Source organism: Rhizopus delemar, genomic scaffold (assembly GCF_000149305.1).
Source record: "Rhizopus delemar RA 99-880 supercont3.9 genomic scaffold, whole genome shotgun sequence".
NCBI lineage: Eukaryota > Fungi > Mucoromycota > Mucoromycetes > Mucorales > Rhizopodaceae > Rhizopus > Rhizopus delemar.
Genome location: NW_027137835.1, coordinates 947,466 through 965,930, shown reverse-complemented (window position 1 = coordinate 965,930; position 18,465 = coordinate 947,466). Strand labels below are relative to the sequence as shown.

The following is an 18,465-nucleotide window of genomic DNA, read 5'->3' as shown; positions in this document are numbered from 1 at the left end:
CCTTTCTAATATATAGTTAGTCTCTCTTTCTTTGTATGATTGTAAACTAACCCAAATGCTGAAAAGATAAATAGTTGTTGACATCATAGACTAATATACATGCGTCGGCTCCTCTGTAATAAGCAACACCTAAAGATTGAAATCTTTCTTGTCCTGCTGTGTCCCATATTTGCATCATTACTTTCTTTCCATCATTGGTTTCGACTTCTTTTGTTATAAAGTCAGCTCCTACAAGTAATATTATTACTAGATCATATAAAGTAACTATCATTTACCTATAGTGGCTTTATATGCATCGGTAAACTTTTTGTGAATATACTATGATCAAAACGTTATACACACATTCACTTCTTCTTGCTCTTTTTATTACTTGATTTCGAAGACTTGTCTATTTTCTCCCCTCTAAATTGTTAGCATACAAAAAAGGATATTAAATTAAGTGGTTACCTTGCCTACACCGCCATCACCTATCAATACCACTTTAAGAATATCTTTATACATTGTTTAATAAGAAAGTGAAAAGAAAGAGAGAAAACAATGAGTGTAGTTTATTTAATTTTATCATCAGGTGATACAATCAGTCATCCTATGTGCACCCACAGCAGGGCTTATTTGACAAAAGAGGAAATCGCTGACTTTTTTTTTTTTAAAATAAATGAACTTTTGAAATGAGAAAAACCACACTGTCCACTTCAGAAAATATAAAAACTGTTTTGGAAACATAAAAATCTTTTTTCCAAAAAAAAAAAAGACCAATGCAGAAACTTGAGCTGTAGCTAATTATAGCTCCCAAAAGAATGATGGCAAGAATGTTATTTCAGGTAATACAAATCAGAAGACAAAAGAAAGTACTTTTTGGTTTTCGAAAAAAAACATGAGTATCAAAAATTCCGCTAAAGAGCTAAAAATACTGCCTATCACAGCACAATTGTGATATAAGAAAGGAAGAGAAAGCTTGGAAGATGGTATTGATGTGGATGAAAGAAAACGAGGCAGTGGTAGACCGGCTGGGAGTCCATCAATTTTGAGTGATGCGCATAAAGATTGTTTAATAAAAGCAATCGACAACAATCCTGCTATAATCATAGACGAAATGATGGAGAGTCTGACCAACGAGCTCATGGGCCTTAAGGTTTCCAAAATCATGGTTTTTATCTTGTCAACTAACAAGTACAACATCAATTTCAAAAGAGCATCACTTCATCCAGTTGAAAGGAACACTCCTAAGAGGATTGAGGGGAGATATGAATGAATTCAATCTTGGTTACAAACTGATATAGATTTTATGAGCAACTGCATTTTCATCGATGAATCTGCATTTCATATTAATATGAAGCACAGTTGTCTTGGGTTTAGAAAAGGAGAACCTGCTATTATCACTGTTACAAAAATAAGAGCAAAAACTATTACAATCCTTGGTGCCATCTTCACTTTCGGTGTATTTAATGTAAAAGTTATGAAGCCTAAAGTAGCCGAATCATTCAAAAAGAGAAAACTGGCAGACAGTCATGCAATAAAAAGCAATCAGCAAGGAGAAGGGGCCATTATTTCAATTTTGTTGCCAGCATTATGGATATAATGAATCAATATGATGAACTTAAAAACAATTACATTATAATGCTTAACATCTCTATCCATACATATTAAAATAGAAGGAATGCTATTGAAAGCAGTGGGTATAGCTGTATTTACCTCCCATCTTATTCACCTGCGCTCAATCCAATTGAAGAGTTTTGGGTAATCTGTAAAAGTAAAGTTAAACGAGAAACACTTTTAAAAGAAGAGACATTTACTTCAAGAATAACAGAAGCTTGCAACAAAACACTTATAAATAACTTAAAATATTTTTGTCATCATTTTCATAATTTCCTTGACGTTTGTTTAAATCATAAGCTTCTATTTATATATTGTATACTAAACACAGTATGCTTAGTTTCACGTTTAATAAGTCAATGGAGTTAATTATATTAAACCAGAATAACTTTGTAGATCAGTATACACGTTTTATTATTGTATAATGAATTGAAGAAATCATTTCCATCCAACATCCATCTTTTGTGGTAATGCAAAGTGCTATGCTCAAGTGACTAGAGAAGTTATCCCAAAAAAGGCGCAAATTAGAGAAAATATTAGTGAAAAGAAAGATTTGTATGTTTTTAGAGCGGACAAAACGCGTGCTTTCTTGATGAAGCTGAGGCTGGTCAAGTAAAAGGAGCATTACCGCCAAGTTTAAGAGAAACGACCGTCACGATGCTCAGGGCTATCTCCTTTGAAGGCATTACTGATACTTCCTTGTGCTAAACTCTTAAACTATCGCAGTTTTTCACAAGGAAAATCTCTCTTTTGGCGGTTTTGCTTTGCTGTACAAGAAAAAAGACATTTTTTTTATCTGCATGAATTTGTATCCGTTCTCCTTTGCCAGTGCAAACGCACTGCTATAAAGCGAATGGGAATGATTTATTGAATGAAATCCATTTGTTCTTTCTTGCACAGTGCACACTAACAGGCCTTTAAAAGCAAGGGTATATGCTTAAAGAAGAGCACGGCATATGGTATTTAATGGCGATGGAGCAATTTTTGCAACCGTTCAAGGAAATGTTGATCATGGATAGATTTAATCTCTGTTTCTGTTTGATGATATAAATAATCTATTTCAAACAAAAATTCACAGATTATTGACCATCGAATAGTCTATAAAACTAGGGATTCTGACAAGCGAGGTGTCTCAACTGGCGATAATTTAAAAGGAACGAGAGTGGATCTTCAATAGTAAAAGGGTAAAATTGAATATTTGGTACGCAAAAAAAAAAATCCAGAGCATACGCATTTTTTTTTGCTTATTGATATCTCCACAATGTTACACTCATAATAGGTATTTATTGATTTATAACTTTCATATGAGCCACATCAATATGCTGCTTGTGTGCTTCTTGATGATTTCTAGTTGTCTTGTAATTACAGCTATGGCCATAATTTTGATAGCTTGTTTATTTATCCGTCTTTAAAAAAAGATTTTAGATCCTATTGTCTATAGCTGAATTTAACAATCCACTCAACCAAGATTACATTCTATGTTTTTGAAATAGTCTAAGTACATAAAAAACTTAAAGATATAAAACTTTTATTATTTATTGACTACAGTTACTTTAAGGAGTTTGTTCTTCGAGGAAAAGTCTACGGAAAATTATTTTACCGCGGGGTTTTATGTATAGGCTTCACAAAATTTGTCATAGGTTTTCTCAGGCAGAAGTAATACTGCTTTTTTTTCTTTACTGAAGATAATCAAATATATTTATATCGCTGCTTTCTCTTAAAATATATTTTATTTTTAAACATGCGTCTTATTCCTACCTCGACTCATATTATACCTGTTCATCCTGCAACTGATGGCTGGGACGTTCAAAAGTTAGTTGTAGAAAAACATGAGTTTCCTTCAACAGTGACAAGTCATCAAAAAATTGCTTTTTTATTCTCGCATGCCAATGGGTTTCATAAAGAGGTTTATCATCCCTTAATAAGAAGATTCAAAGATCAATTAAGAAGCTTAAAAGAATATGACCATACTGATATTCATATTATCGCTTGGGATTCTCGTTTTCACGGTGATTCGGCTCGATTAAATCAGGGCGAATTTCTGCCAACATGTAGGCTTATGTTTTATTTCATCTGGCAGAGATATTCATTACCTTTTACTTAGATAGATGGCTTGACAATGCATTAGATACTAAACAGGTTATTGATGAGCTGGAATTAAAGCAAAACTATGATCAATTCATCGGTGTCGGCCACAGCTTCGGTGCTACGTCCATGTAAGAAAAGATTTTTTTTTTCTAAAATAAAAACTAGACTAACTTAACAAATCTAGGGCCCTTTTAGAGTCTTTTTATCCTCATACATTTGATGCTCTTTGCTTACTTGAACCTGTATTGAGCAATGAATTTATTCCTACAAAAACCAGAGAAACTAGTGGTGTATATGCTTCTCGTACTCGAAGAGATGAATGGCCTAATAGGTAATTCTTTTTTCAGCAACAGCAGGCATGGATTAAGCTTGCGTTATAAAATAGGGAAGAATGTCAAAAATTTTTACTGAAAAGACCTTTTTGGAGAGAGTTTCACCCTGAAGCATTGGAAAACTATGTGGTGAGAGAGCGTTTTTCTTGAAATATAATATCCAACTAAAAAAGCTCACAGAATTATGGAATGTACGATACCGATCAAGGCACTATTAAACTCAAGTGCCCTAAAGAACATGAAACAGTAAAAAGAGAGAGAAATAGCTGGACCGTACATTTCAGGCACTAACCATTTTTCTTTTATCAAAGCTTATATTTGCAAATACAAACGGAGAGGGTTTTATAACATACAATACAATGAAAGTATTAGAGATACCCACTCACTGCACCTTTGCCTTCGATTCTTTCATGTAAACTATACTGAAGCACGTTTATTTTATATCTATTGCTTAGTTTGACAATCATTTTTGATAGATTTAACGTAAACTTAACAGAATCTCTTATTCAGTCAAATCCAAAAAATATTACCATTGAATGTATTAAGGGAGGACATATGGTGCCTTGCGAAAATCCCGATAGTATTAGTACGTATTCTATTATACATAATATGTGTGGACTAATCATCTTTTTATAGTTCCTCAAATAATGAAGTTGATAGAGCGCTTGAATAGAATAAAACAAACCTCAAAATTGTAGGCCATTTTACTGTATAGAAGTCACCCTCTTTTCTTTAAAGAACCAAATCACAAGAAATAATCTACGCAAGTATGTGCTATTTGGGTTGAAAATTATAAAACATTTATTATCCAAAGAATTGGTTATGGAAAAAGTAGAGATCTCTTCATATTAATGCTTTCAAATGAGTATCCTATGCATTAATTTGTTATTGTAAACGCTTTGGAACGTGTTTTATAATATCAACTACCTTTTTCGTGCTGTTTTTTCTATTTATAGTCTCTAATAATGTCATTTCGTGCATAGAAAAAGAGTAACTGGGATGGCCTTGCACCAAATCTCTTTCAGCAACGTTTCAAAGAACACTTTTGCTTTAACAAAGTAGTAATTCAATACTCGCATGGGCTATTAAAACGCAAATGCCCAAAAAAAAGCAATTTGCCAAAGGAACAACAGGCTGATACGTCTGATCCGAAAGCGCCTATTTTGACAAACGAGAATAGCTATCCAATCATAATTGCATCGTTCTTTTAAATATTTATTAAGCTCTGGATACTTCTTTTCTCGTAACTTTTTATTTCATCCTGAAACAAGAAATGACTTTTGACTTTACTGCTCTTAAAGAAAACATTATTCTTCACGAAGTCAAAGACTTTAAATATACTTATGGTACTGCTGGCTTTAGATCAAAGTAATATCAATACGTACACATTTAAAAGCACACGCAATACTAAAAAAGAAGAACATCTCAGGGCTGACGTGTTGGGTTCCGTAATGTACAAAGTTGCCATTTTAGCCGCCTTACGCTCAAAAAAGCTTCAAGGCTCTACTATTGGTGTCATGATCACTGCCTCTCACAATCCCGAAGAAGTATATATACAATAAAACAAGTAATATATGGGGGGCTTACGCAAACTTTTAGGATAATGGTGTCAAATTAGTCGATCCTCGTGGTGAAATGCTCGAGCAATCTTGGGAGGTCTATGCCACTCAACTTGCCAATGCTGATAATGGAGAAAGTTTAGTTCAGGTTGTCAATGAGATCATTTCCATCAACAAGATTGATCTGGAAACACCTGCCTCTGTTATTTATGCACATGATACCAGGTAAATAACTGCACGTTCTTTTCATGCTTTGTTTACTAAAGAAAATACAAATAGACCCAGTTGTGCCCATTTGGTAAAATGTCTTGAACGTGGTCTTGAAGTTGCAGGTGCAAAGACAACCAACTTTGGTTTAAAGACAACACCCATGCTTCACTATCTTGTTCGATGTATCAACACACAAGGAACAAGTGATGCTTACGGAGAACCTACTGAAGAAGGCTACTATAAAAAGTTGGCGAATGCATTTGCTGCTGCCGTAGTAAGTTGAAAGAAATGATAAAGTAGGAATTTTCATTCACGGTCAACGGAAATTTATTTTAAATAGAAAGGTAAAGCACGCTTGTCTACTTTACAAGTCGATTGTGCAAATGGTGTTGGTGCTCCTAAACTTCGTGAGTTCACCAAATACATTTCTTCTGATATTTTATCTGTGAATATCGTAAATGATCAAATCACTGCTCTTGGACAACTCAACAAGAACGTAAGTTTTTATATGTAAAAGAAGGAGAGAGAAAGAGAGTTCATGAAATTAACATCAATCTTCTGTAGTGTGGTGCCGATTTCGTTAAAACTCAACAACGCGCCCCAGGTGGTGTTTCTGGTGCTCCTGGCGAGAGATACTGTTCTTATGATGGTGATGCTGACCGTATTGTCTATTACTATGTCGCTTCTGATGGTACCTTTAAGCTTTTGGATGGTGACAAGATTGCTGGTCTTGCTGCTCACTTTATTGCAAACCTTCTCGATGAAGCAGGTATTGAATCTATCAAGGTGGGTGTTGTCCAAACTGCCTATGCCAATGGTAGCTCTACCAACTATCTCACTAAAGTTTTGGTATGTTTAAAAAAGGCACTTTTAAAGGCTGTGTTTGACAAAGCATGATTTATAGAAAGTACCCGTCTCCTGCGTATCTACTGGTGTTAAACACCTTCATCATGAAGCTGAAAAGTATGATATTGGCGTATATTTTGAAGCTAATGGTCACGGCACTGTACTTTTCAGTCCTAATGCGCTCACCACGATTAGTACTGCTAAAGCGTAAGTTGTACATGTAAAAAAATACATGAAAACTCAGATTTTTTGTCTAGTGAGACACCTGCCCAAAACCAAGTCATCACACAACTTAAAGCCCTGACAGAACTTATTAATCAAACTGTTGGCGATGCCATCTCTGATATGCTTTTGGTAGAAGCCATTCTTACTAACCTTCAATGGAGCTTAGAAGAATGGGATCAAGCTTATACTGATCTTCCTAATCGTCTTGTTAAGGTTGTGGTATCAGATAGACACATCTTTAAAACCACTAATGCCGAACGTCAATTGGTTGAACCCATCGGGCTTCAAGCTGAAATTGATAGTCTTGTTGCAAAGTATAGCAATGGCCGTTCATTTGTTCGGTAAGAGAAAGAAAAAAAAAGATATAAAAAGAAGTTGGCTGACTTGTATTCTTTTAGTGCCTCTGGTACAGAAGATGCTGTTAGAGTTTATGCTGAAGCTGCTACACGAGCAGAAACAGATGATCTTGCATTCAAGGTTGCTCAACTCGTTTATGATCGCGCTGGTGGTGTAGGCGCTCGCCCTTAAAAATAAAACAATTATGTGTATACAGATTTATTATAAAAAGATTTTTTTTTCTAAAGTTCCCAAATCTTGACAACCGAACTAAGCCAAGTAGTTGATGTCCATGAGGGCAAAGTCTTTTGAACAACAGACATGATACCTACATTGCCCACCAATCGTTCTTCGCCTGTGTTGGCGAAACCTTCTTTTTCTAAAGCTGTAAATTCAAAACGAACCTTCCATTCATTCTTTAATGCCTTTTCGTATTCGGTTGGAGGTACCTTGAAGGACAAGTCAAGCGTCCAGCCATCATTACCATATCCGCTGACGTGACGAACAACATAGTGAGATGAGCCCTCCAGTGGCTTTTCATCGCCAATGCTCCAATCGACCACATGGCCGTCAAAGGCCATCACAGTCCAGGTATAGGTAGGTGCCAAACAGACAATGGAAAAGGATCGAATACCTGTCTGGGGATCAAAGTGATCATCAAAGACCTTCATCTCGGGGAAGGGGCCAGGCAAGGCCTGGACGATGTCGGTCAGGTTACTCTTTGAACGAATATAGGGTTTGGCATCAAATCGGTATCCACCGAGGAAGGCACTAAAGGGATAAATAGAGTCCCAATCGTTCATGTTGTTGGGCGCACCGCGTGTCTCTGCTTTGATACCCAATTCAGTTTCGAGCGAGTTGACAATGGTTTGGATGTAGGGTCCATGATCTGCTTGAGCGACACCGATTGTGATTTCACCAGATGTGAGATTCTTGAGTTGTTGAATAAATCTATGAACGTGTTAAATACTTTTTGTGCGAGAGAAAGTCAAGACACTTACAGACGTTTTGGATGTAACTCATCATAAGGAAAAGCCCAGCCACCAAACGTGCCACCGCCCACATACACTGCGACCAAGACAGCAGTTTGGAACAAGAGCAAGAGAATAATGATCTTCTTGAGCACTGCTTTTCCGAATCGATGTACGTGAGCTACCGAAGGAAGGGTGATCATGAAGACAATCATGCCGTAGATGACAGCAACAATGATATCCACAGGCGTCTCCACACCCATACGACCTGTGAGAGGCACAAAGAGATCAACCAAGGCATAGGCATAATCAGAGTATAAGAAGGAAAGGAGAAAACTGCAGAGGACATAAACCGCCGAGCTCACCTGAGGCAAATAAATCTTGGAAGGTGCAGGGCGCATGGTTTCATTCATGATACAGGCGATGAGCAAGACAAGACAATAGAGCCAAAAGATGTAAGAACTGGCTATACCAGTCAAGGTGGAAAGAAAAGTACAGAGGGCGAAAAAGAAGACGAGTGAGTTCAAAGTACCGTATTCGATATCAAAATGGGTAGGTCCGGGCAAGGCATAGGAGAGATACTGTACAGCATAAGCACCAACAAGGCCCATAGGACTAAAGATCAATGCACCGTACCACTCGTGTTTGAACCAAGCCATATGACGATTAAACAAGTCGGAGGTAATCAAGAGAGCGACGCTGATGGGCAAGACAAGTGAGCAAACCATACTGAGAAAGATGGACAAGACAGATTTGGTGTAAGAGAGCACAATGTTGGGCACAGAGCGGTAAGGCGAGGATCGATGGGTCTTGGAGGTAACATAGCCAAAATAAATAGCGACGAATGCGACAGTCAACATTTGAATGGTGTATGCTGTAGACCAAGAATAGACAAAGAAAAAGAGACCTTGGAAATCAAAAAAGACAACCTCGCTCGAGGGCTTGATGTCGATCAGTGAGGCATTCTGAGCCAAATAATTGACGATGGCCAAAGTATTCTCACCCAGATGTTGAATGGCACCTGGTTCGAGATATTGAGGGATATCCAGGTGAGTGTGATAGAGGTAAGAGTTTTTATAGATGGCCATATCGATACCAGTCAAGTTGCCGTACTGAACAAACTGTCTAAAGTCAGTATCAGATAAAATCAAACCTGTTCTGAAAACATCATTTGCCTAACATGAAGAGTTTTAACGGGGGGGTTTTTTTTCGTATACAATCATACGCTACCATGACAGTACCATGAGGATAAGGTACTTGTTTATATGCCTCTACCATTTCTCGAGAATTGGCTTGAAATAGAATTTCTCTACCGGTCGTACCACATGCGTCAACGTTGACAACAGAACGAATGCTATCCAAAAAATAAGTCGACTGCCAAACATAATCATTCATCCCCTTCTTACGTGTCTTTGATTTCATGCATAGTGATAAAAGCATGTGAGGCATCCTGTAAAGATTCTTCAGCACCATTGAATACTATAGGTGAACATGAGACGTGTATGCAATTAAAAAACTCTTTCAAACTTACAAAACACAATAGCGTTCTTGTGAGCTGACCAATCGCGTTTACTCAACACTCGAACAATTTCCATCATCACAGCCGTTCCTGAACCATCATCTGTTGCACCTGGCGAGCCCAAGGTTGTGTCAAAATGAGAATTCAAAAGAACCGCATTCTCTTCACAGGTACGGTTTTCTGGATTTTCAGTATCAACAGGACAAGACAGACGAACAATGATATTTGTCACGTTGGTGTATGCCTTTAATACCACTGTCATTCATAAAATGTCAATATTCTCTCATTTTCTCATTCTCATTGAATCTTACTTTTGTCCATAATGTCAAAGCGATGAGAGCTCGATCCTTGTTGAAACCAAATGTCAAACTTGGGTGATCCCGGGATTCCTTTTGCTTCAGTTTGGTATTGTTGAAGGGTATCTCTGATATATTCATAAGATTGCTTTTCTTCTACTGTACCAACAATACCTATAAAAAGCGTTCAATACCCTTCTTATTTGTAACCACTTCAAGCATACGGTAACCAACAGTTTCGCTTAAATAAGATATGGCTTTAATAGCATTCTTTTCAGAAAATTCTGCAGTATTCGTCTTCAGGTTCAATCCGAGGTGATTTGCAGGGGAAGGTAACTGGTAATGAAGTCGAAAAGAAAGACACATGCCAGCAAAAATACCTGCAACCACAAGTAACCATGACCGACTTATTCCTTTCCATGTTCTATCGTCTGACTCAATATCTGTCGCATTGTGTCGACCTTTTTCTTTTGACATTGGAATCGAACAAGAAATAATGAAAAAAAAAAATGCGCCCTTCTCTTTCTCCCCCTGAAAAATACAAACAACTCCGCTCGTTACCTGAATTTGTTTAGCGAAGCCTGAATGGGAATTTTTTTCAATGTACGTGCGCACAGATAAAGTCATCGTACCAAATTGGGTGAAGCTGCATTGATACCTTTGACTCAATGGATTCGATCTTCAGAAAGAAAAAGAAAAAATGAAGAAATGGTACCCAGGGTACCTTTTATTTTTATTTTTAAAAAAAGGATGTCCTATACGTCATACGTTTGTGTTTATCTTTGTAGTATGACATATTAGGCTCACTATGCTTTTTCTGCAAATACAAGAATGTATACAAAGAATTTGTTGAGTGAACAACTGAGTGCGTTTAAAGAGTCATGGAACAGTGATTTGGACAAGAAAATAGAAAGGAAAATGAAGGGTGTCGAGTAGCAAAGGTATTTAATTGGATGCCTTAAAAAGACAAGAATTCCCATGCAGAAAATGCTTGTGGGTTTTTGCTGTGACTTGAATTCTATGTTTACATGATGAGTCACCTTTGTGAAGGGAACACAGAAAATCCCAAACTGGGTAAAATTTAATAGATGCCACCGTCGTTTATCATTTTCTAATTCCGATGAGATAAGCTATAAAGCAGCTTGGATCGACCCTGCCTTTTCTTTTCATTCATTCCACTTATCATGTCTGCTACTTTCTCATTGAAACCCAAGAAGCCCAATCACTTTATTACAACTGCTGATTACAGTGCTGAACAATTACTTGACTTGGTCCATCGTGCTATTCAATTCAAAGTTCAAGCCAAGTCTGGTCAAAAGGGGGTCGAACGTCCGTTGACTGGAAAGACGATGGCTCTTCTCTTTTCTAAACGATCCACTCGTACTCGTGTTGCTACTGAAACCGCCGTGAATTATCTTGGTAAGTTCCTTGCTGATTTTTAAACATCTACTGACTGTCTATGCCACAGGTGGACATGCCATGTTTTTGGGTGGTCAAGACATTCAACTGGGTGTCAATGAATCTTTGCTGGACACATCTCGTGTTGTCAGTTCCATGGTAGATGGCATCATGGCTCGTGTTGGTGCTCATGAAGAAATTGAGGTAAGAAAGTTGTCAAAAGGGAGAGTTGTCCAGATGCTGACTTGTTATAGACCTTGGCGAAAGAATCCAATGTGCCAGTGATCAATGCCTTGTCTGACAAATACCATCCTACTCAAATCTTGGCCGACTTGATGACCTTGCATGAATACTATTACCACAAGAAAAACGGTATCACTGAAACGTACGGTGCCCACAAGCAACATCCCGCAGAGACCTTGAAGGGTCTCAAGGTCGCTTGGGTAGGTGATGCCAACAATATCCTTCAGGAAATCCTGGTTGCCTTCCCCAAATGCGGCATCAGTGTCTCAGCCGCTTGCCCTCCTGGTTATGTCTGTGATCAAGACGTGGTTGATATGGCCATGGCCGATGCTGCTCAGACAGGAGCCACGGTAGAGTTCACAACAAGTCCCGAGCAGGCCGTCAAAGGATGTGATGTGATTGTGACCGATACCTGGGTGAGTATGGGTCAAGAAGAAGAAAAGAAGAAGCGTCTGGTGGACTTTTCTGGATACCAGGTCACGATGGATTTAGCGGCTCGTGGTGGTGCCAAGGAGGATTGGATCTTTATGCACTGTTTACCCCGTAAGCCTGAAGAGGTCGATGATGAAGTGTTTTATTCAGACCGATCTGTTGTCTTTGCCGAAGCCGAGAATCGAAAGTGGACTATTCTTTCTATCGTTGATGCCTTGTTGGTTCGTGGCTCTATTTAAATGGAAAAGGAGAATTGAACTTTTCTTTTTCTTTGTATATTTACTTGTTCATATTTTCAAAAAGAAATAAAAATGCATATGTTTAGACAATTAACCAACCCATTTCTTTTCTTTTTAAATCAAACGTATTGTCAAACAATAAAGTATTCTGTTCAATTTAAATTTATATGTTTTCCGTATCACTAGTAATAATAATAAAAAAAGAGTTGTACTGAACACTTTCATAGTTACAAGTAACGCCATCAAAGTCTAAACGTAAAATTTGATCGAATCAGGCGTAGGAAGCTTCATTGACTCCTCCTTTTTCTCCTTGATCCAAATGAGCTTTCTTTTTCTTTTTCTTTTTTTTTGGCTTCTCTTTAAGCATTTGTTTTGAAGTCTTTAATTTTATTTTACAAGATCCTCCTTTTCTTTAGTAACTAAACTATTCCATAAAAGGCAAACTCTCCTTATCGTTCCCTTATCAATATTGACATTTAAAGTAATCGTTTGTCCGAGCCGAAAAAGTTGATTCGGAATCAGAATGTTCGAATTTCCATTTTTGGAAATAGGCAAAGGAGGTGGGAGAGAAGATGTGTGTGTGTGTCATTGTAAAGCAAAGAAAGCGCTATTCGTTAATCCTTCTCTTCTCTTCCTTAATTACTCTAGAAAATGCCTAAGGGTAATGTATTAAATACTTTTTTTTATATGTTTCTTGAGTGTGTGTGTGTGTATGGTGGGAGGAGCATGCGATGGGAGAAGAATATCAATGGATGGATGATTGGATGAACAGCTTTGGATTACAACAGCACAACAACTCAATGGATCGACTATAGACAGTAAAGATAGATGGATGGATAACATAGACAGATAGAGAGACATGAATTATGCTCAAATAGATCATCCATCCATTCTACATGAACTTCATCGTTGTGAATTAAGAGTGGAGACAGAAAGGGGGCGACATGACAAAATGAGGAGAAAGAGCTGAAAGAAATAGTTTGCTAATGCAACTTTGATAGTTAGCGTTTCCGGAACCAAGTACCGTATGACTCTCGGTTTGCCCGTAGGTGCTGTTATGAATTGTGCCGATAACTCTGGTGCCAAGAACTTGTACGTCATTGCTGTTCGTAACATCAAGGGTCGTTTGAACAGACTTCCTGCTGCTGGTTGTGGTGACATGGTTGTTGCTACTGTCAAGAAGGGTAAGCCCGAATTAAGAAAGAAGGTCTTGGCTGCTGTTGTTGTTCGTCAACGCAAAGCCTGGCGCCGCAGAGACGGTGTTTTCCTCTACTTTGAAGATAACGCTGGTGTCATTGTTAACCCCAAGGGTGAAATGAAGGGTTCTGCCATCACTGGTCCCGTTGCCAAGGAATGTGCTGATTTGTGGCCTCGTATTGCTTCTGCCTCTGGTACCGTTGTTTAAGAGATTAAATAAAAAGAGAAAAATGCATGCGCACATTGTATACAATTCATCTATTCAACACTCATTGGAAATTATGATTTGAGAAAAAAAAAAGAGAGAGAGGGGGGGGTACAGATATTTTGATATAGAAAGTCTTTTTGATTCACCCTTATTAAACAATACTTTAATCGATCAGGGGTAATCATAAAGAATACAATTTAAGAAAGATGGTATGGCTTGATTAACAGCATCCACCTTGTGCTTCATCTGCAAGTGCACTTTGTGTCTGACTTAATCGAATACCCGACGTCTACATCAAAATAAGCAAAAGGAGTAGTTTGGCGGGTTCTGTTTTACCTCATTTGGAGAAAATACACCTGATTTGATCTTGTCGTAAACATCTTCTGCAGTCTTTGCAAATACCTCCTCTACATTTTCAGCTGATTTAGCTGATGTTTCAATAAAGAGTGGAATGCCGTTATCTCTGGCAAATTTCTCTCCTTCTTCTTTGGTAACTTGTCTTGCACGACTCTTCAAATCACATTTGTTTCCGACCAAGACAATAGTTGTATTTGGGTTAGCATGTTTTCGAACATCTAAGCAAATCGATAAGAGAACAAGATAAAAACGAACATGTGTCGTTGATACCTGCTAACCAAGTCGAAACATGTTCAAAAGTTTCTCTTCTTGAAATGTCATACACTGTGTATTTGTTAATATGAATCCTCTTTTGAACCAAGTACAATACCTATTAATGCACCAGCTGCACCTCTATAATAGCTTTGTGTAATACTTCGAAAACTTTCTTGTCCAGCCTATTTTTATTTGTTGAGTGAAACTGTGAGATTATATAAAATAGTTTACAGTGTCCCAAATTTGTAATTTGATTTGCTTCCCATCTGACATTGTAATAAACCGTGAACCAAACTCGACACTATAATAAAGAGTAAGATAGTTTATGCAAAAAAAGAAAGTCTTTACCCAATAGTTAACTCACGTCCAGCATAAAACCTTTTATCTGTAAATTGAAGTAACAGACAAGACTAGGAGAGTGTTATGATTATAAAAAAAAATATCGAGATTTTACCTTTCCAACACCTAACACAATTTAATGAGTTTCTTATTCTTATTGTTATTGTCTTTACGTACCTGAATCTCCGACAATAATATACTTTTTAAAAAAGTTTACTTTTTAGTATTCTTTATTTTCTCTTGTCTAATTGACTTGTGCTTACTTTAATAATGTAGTTATAAGTGGACATTAGAAATAAAAAGTAAAATAAAAAAAAGGGAGGAAATAATAAAACCAATTAAACGTAATTTAAATACGTTTCACGTGATACACTCTCTTTTATATACACTCACAAAAGGATCAACTGAGTCTCTGAAATCATAACAGGGAGAGCAATCTCACAGGCTGACATCATCCTTTTTTAATGTAAACAGAACAGTGCTATGATCATTCGTATTGAGTTTTATTGTACATGACATCATTTATAAAATAAAATCGATTTGCTCCATATTCAATTGTGATATATCAAATGCTGATTTAACAACCCTATTGATAGATGATGGCGCATTTAACCATCACCTCTCCTCTTCTTTTTTATTCAGCTTTTTACAGAAAGTATGGATCCTTTTGACAGTGATTTAGATCAAAATGACAAGGAAATTTTCTATTGGGAAGAGCTTCATGATGAAGCACACAGTGAGGAAGAGCCATACTACTGGGAGCACCCTGAGGAAACCAGCTTGGAAGAGAAGGCGGATAAGAAACCTTACAGGTTGACCACACTTGGTGACTACTTTGAGAAACAAGGCAGTAAGCTCATCTTGCCAAAGAGACGTATCGGAGGAAGGTCTGGAAAACGAGTGCTTAGAAAGAAAAGAAGGTCTCGAGAGGACTGTGGATCGAAAGCAGCACATGAGTATCCCAAGGTGAACCATGAGTCTCAGACTGAAGAAAGCTCTGGGGACGATCAAGACTCTGAAGGCTCAAATGAACCTGATACGGAAGAACAGTGCTCAAAGGATGCAAAAGACACGTTCTTTATGCCAAATACTGTTGTGAGACTCAATGTGGGGGGTATTCATTATTGGATCCTGTCTGATACCTTGATTGCTGCCTCCTTCTTTGACCGGTTGTTGAACGAGGACAGTGAGACATACAATGCGATCGTATCCAACCAGGACGTATTTATCAATCGAAACGGAAGATGGTTTGAATATATCCATCAGCATCTGATTACATCTCAAACCGATTTCTTGCCCTCAGATCCATCCGCACTCTTATGTTTGAGAGATGAAATCAGATATTATGGACTAGACACACTGGGTAAAGCAGTTGATAAAAGGATCGCGAACGTCTGTGGAACTCTAGACAGACCAAGGACTTGGCGTGTGTTACCTATGATTGAATTTGAAGCGTTGTGCAAAGTCAAGAGACGCAAGGTCCCTTTGATGGAAGAGTATGAGTTGATCGGTACCATTGAAACCCAAGATGCCTACTGGGTTTGTCCAAGAGACATCTACATTCACTCATCCCCTTCAGAATGTGGAAAGGCATGCAAAAAGTTATTTGATCCCGACCTTCACGGTTGGCATTTTAATGACGAGACAAGAGTGATTCTGGCTAGCAAAGAAGAGCAATTAAGCGGACAATAAAAAAATGCATAATAAATGAATTTTTCATTAATTAAATACAGGGTTTTCTGAACAGGAAGCCAGAGATGGATGAGGTCCCCTCCTTCCCTTCTTCTGTCCTGTGTTGTTTATATCATGTATTATTATGTAATTAAAAGCTTCTTAGCCTGAAGAAGTAGATTAAATGTTACAAAGAGGGTATAGATATTATTTGGCAGTAGAAGAAATAGTAGGTAAGCTTGCTTCTACTTTCCACATCCACCAAGGTCCACCATATTCTTCATCGCCCCATCTTCCACATAAACCAACAGGCCAAAGAAATCGACCAGAATACTCCCATGTTTCACCTGATTCAATATAATTCTTTTCCCAAGTGATCTGTCCTTCTTCTGAATCATCAATCAGGCCCGATACAAGAAACGATCCAGAACTGTCCATGCCCGTGCCTTCGAATCGAGTCAAAGGACAGGACCGGAGATGGGACGAGGGGAATTCTGTCTGGCGGCTGCTTGACACCGCCGACTCACATGAACCATGGTCAAGAGGAACGATCTTGAGTGTGATTCGCATCGGTCCATCAAACCAGTCTTCTAAATCGATCGTGTCGTCCGTATCCTGAAAGGTATAATAACCCATCCAGTCACCTTCAATCAGATGGGCTTCACTCACAAACCGATCGGGTGAGGCCAGGCCAGATGAAGCATAGAGGTTGATGGCTGGAGTAGAAAAGAAAAGGTGACGCTCGTATCGACGGAGGTACTCGACATCAAACTGTTCCGATTGAAGATGGAACAAGGGAATCGGGATACAACCAGGAATGGCTTGATAGAGGTTAGGATGTGCAGCAAAGATGGTGGTGAAAAAGAGATGAAAGGCAGCGGCCAAGGGATCCTGTGCTGGATAGAATCGTTTGGGTCGCATGGCTTCTGGATTGTATCTGAAGGGTGTATGCTTTGTGATGAGACTGTCTGATTCAGAATGGTACGCAAATTGACTGATTTCGGAAGAGACAAGAGAGGATGTGGTGTTTGTGGTAAAAAATCGGGTGATGGTGAAATCTGTAAAGAGACGTGAGACAAGATTTAAAAAAAAGAAGGTATCTTTTGTTACCGTAATTGACTAATAAGGATAAAATGGGCAATACGATTGGATAGGCTTCTCTGTCTCTGAAACGTCCCAATTGAAACAACAGACCGGCAGTCGATGGTACTTGGAAATTGAACAAGTGAGCAACATTGATTTGGTCTATGGTTTATGGTTAATATATAAATAAGTATCTAATGGTCTCTATTACCATGCTCTGTCAGCATATCCCAAATGACTTCCCAATCAATTGTATCTAATAGGCTGATATCGTTCTTATTCAGAGCAAATGACTGGCAATTATACAGTGCTTTACAACGTCTTTCAAATGTCGATTGCCAATTTATACAAGTATGTAACCTTCGACGATAAATTGCTCTTGTATCAAATCGAGAATGAAATACTTGAGGCCATATAGTTTGAAGTCGCCAAGGATCTTTATGTACAAGATGATGAAGGTATTTACAACATGACGATAATTCCAATAAAGAGGTTGGATAAAGTGTTTTTTCAAAAGTGACATATGTAATGATTTCTAATAAAATCTCTTTAGGTAGGCTTAATAATTTACAAGGATCAAGCCAATAATGTTGACCTGTCATTAATTCCATTTTTTTAAAGATTAAAATACATGAAAAAAAAAAAATACAAAAGACAGATTAAAAAGAGGAAAAAGAGAGAGAGAGAGTGAGAAATATATTTTATATTAAAGTTCTGGTCCAAAAAACCAAATTAGGTAAGTACTTTTTTTAGTACTGGAATTTTCTACGCGCCGTTCATTTGAAGTTTCTTCTTCTCCTCACTCTTGTCATACGAATTCCCCTATGATAGAACCACTAGGATAACACATATCGCCCTTCTTCCTTCTTTATCCTCATTCAAACATCTCGTTATTTGCTTTAATCATTCACTTTTCAAAATAACCAAAAATTTCTAAATTTTTTTTTTTTTTTTTTTTTTTGTAGAAATTCTAGCAAAAAAAATATATGGTGTGTTACATCAAAAAAATGATTCAGGAACTCTTTATGTTTACGAGATAGCACCAAAGAGGGAGATTCAACTCATTTG

The 18,465-nt window shown here is 37.7% G+C and overlaps 9 protein-coding genes across 9 annotated transcripts; 5 read left to right on the top strand and 4 right to left on the bottom strand.

Moving 5' to 3' along the window:
• Positions 1-797: 797 nt before the first annotated feature.
• RO3G_11447 (uncharacterized protein) lies at positions 798-1,252 on the top strand (the record flags this gene model as incomplete). Its single annotated transcript, XM_067666031.1, has 2 exons — positions 798-821; positions 941-1,252. 2 exons carry the CDS (start codon positions 798-800, stop codon positions 1,250-1,252), a joined length of 336 nt encoding a protein of 111 aa, XP_067522132.1.
• A 2,082-nt stretch (positions 1,253-3,334) lies between these two features.
• RO3G_11446 (uncharacterized protein) lies at positions 3,335-4,016 on the top strand (the record flags this gene model as incomplete). Its single annotated transcript, XM_067666030.1, has 3 exons — positions 3,335-3,644; positions 3,698-3,809; positions 3,866-4,016. The coding sequence occupies 3 exons, from the start codon at positions 3,335-3,337 to the stop codon at positions 4,014-4,016; spliced, it is 573 nt and encodes a 190-aa protein (XP_067522131.1).
• A 1,270-nt stretch (positions 4,017-5,286) lies between these two features.
• Positions 5,287-6,839, top strand: RO3G_11445 (uncharacterized protein; the record flags this gene model as incomplete). Its single annotated transcript, XM_067666029.1, has 7 exons — positions 5,287-5,381; positions 5,443-5,560; positions 5,613-5,797; positions 5,852-6,056; positions 6,123-6,278; positions 6,347-6,631; positions 6,687-6,839. 7 exons carry the CDS (start codon positions 5,287-5,289, stop codon positions 6,837-6,839), a joined length of 1,197 nt encoding a protein of 398 aa, XP_067522130.1.
• Positions 6,840-7,431: 592 nt separating this feature from the next.
• Positions 7,432-10,452, bottom strand: RO3G_11444 (uncharacterized protein; the record flags this gene model as incomplete). The annotated part of the gene is made up of 7 exons (XM_067666028.1): positions 7,432-8,140; positions 8,191-9,335; positions 9,391-9,514; positions 9,567-9,639; positions 9,692-9,934; positions 9,991-10,149; positions 10,200-10,452. 7 exons carry the CDS (start codon positions 10,450-10,452, stop codon positions 7,432-7,434), a joined length of 2,706 nt encoding a protein of 901 aa, XP_067522129.1.
• A 707-nt stretch (positions 10,453-11,159) lies between these two features.
• Positions 11,160-12,287, top strand: RO3G_11443 (ornithine carbamoyltransferase; the record flags this gene model as incomplete). The annotated part of the gene is made up of 3 exons (XM_067666027.1): positions 11,160-11,394; positions 11,444-11,577; positions 11,628-12,287. The coding sequence occupies 3 exons, from the start codon at positions 11,160-11,162 to the stop codon at positions 12,285-12,287; spliced, it is 1,029 nt and encodes a 342-aa protein (XP_067522128.1).
• A 651-nt stretch (positions 12,288-12,938) lies between these two features.
• Positions 12,939-13,692, top strand: RO3G_11442 (60S ribosomal protein uL14; the record flags this gene model as incomplete). Its single annotated transcript, XM_067666026.1, has 2 exons — positions 12,939-12,948; positions 13,289-13,692. 2 exons carry the CDS (start codon positions 12,939-12,941, stop codon positions 13,690-13,692), a joined length of 414 nt encoding a protein of 137 aa, XP_067522127.1.
• A 220-nt stretch (positions 13,693-13,912) lies between these two features.
• On the bottom strand, positions 13,913-14,933 carry RO3G_11441 (uncharacterized protein; the record flags this gene model as incomplete). The annotated part of the gene is made up of 8 exons (XM_067666025.1): positions 13,913-13,981; positions 14,029-14,267; positions 14,328-14,442; positions 14,536-14,605; positions 14,653-14,714; positions 14,759-14,769; positions 14,821-14,842; positions 14,907-14,933. The coding sequence occupies 8 exons, from the start codon at positions 14,931-14,933 to the stop codon at positions 13,913-13,915; spliced, it is 615 nt and encodes a 204-aa protein (XP_067522126.1).
• A 388-nt stretch (positions 14,934-15,321) lies between these two features.
• Positions 15,322-15,618, bottom strand: RO3G_11440 (uncharacterized protein; the record flags this gene model as incomplete). The annotated part of the gene is made up of 1 exon (XM_067666024.1): positions 15,322-15,618. One exon carries the CDS (start codon positions 15,616-15,618, stop codon positions 15,322-15,324), a length of 297 nt encoding a protein of 98 aa, XP_067522125.1.
• A 903-nt stretch (positions 15,619-16,521) lies between these two features.
• RO3G_11439 (uncharacterized protein) lies at positions 16,522-18,008 on the bottom strand (the record flags this gene model as incomplete). Its single annotated transcript, XM_067666023.1, has 3 exons — positions 16,522-17,372; positions 17,425-17,559; positions 17,609-18,008. The coding sequence occupies 3 exons, from the start codon at positions 18,006-18,008 to the stop codon at positions 16,522-16,524; spliced, it is 1,386 nt and encodes a 461-aa protein (XP_067522124.1).
• Between the last annotated feature and the right edge of the window lie 457 nt (positions 18,009-18,465).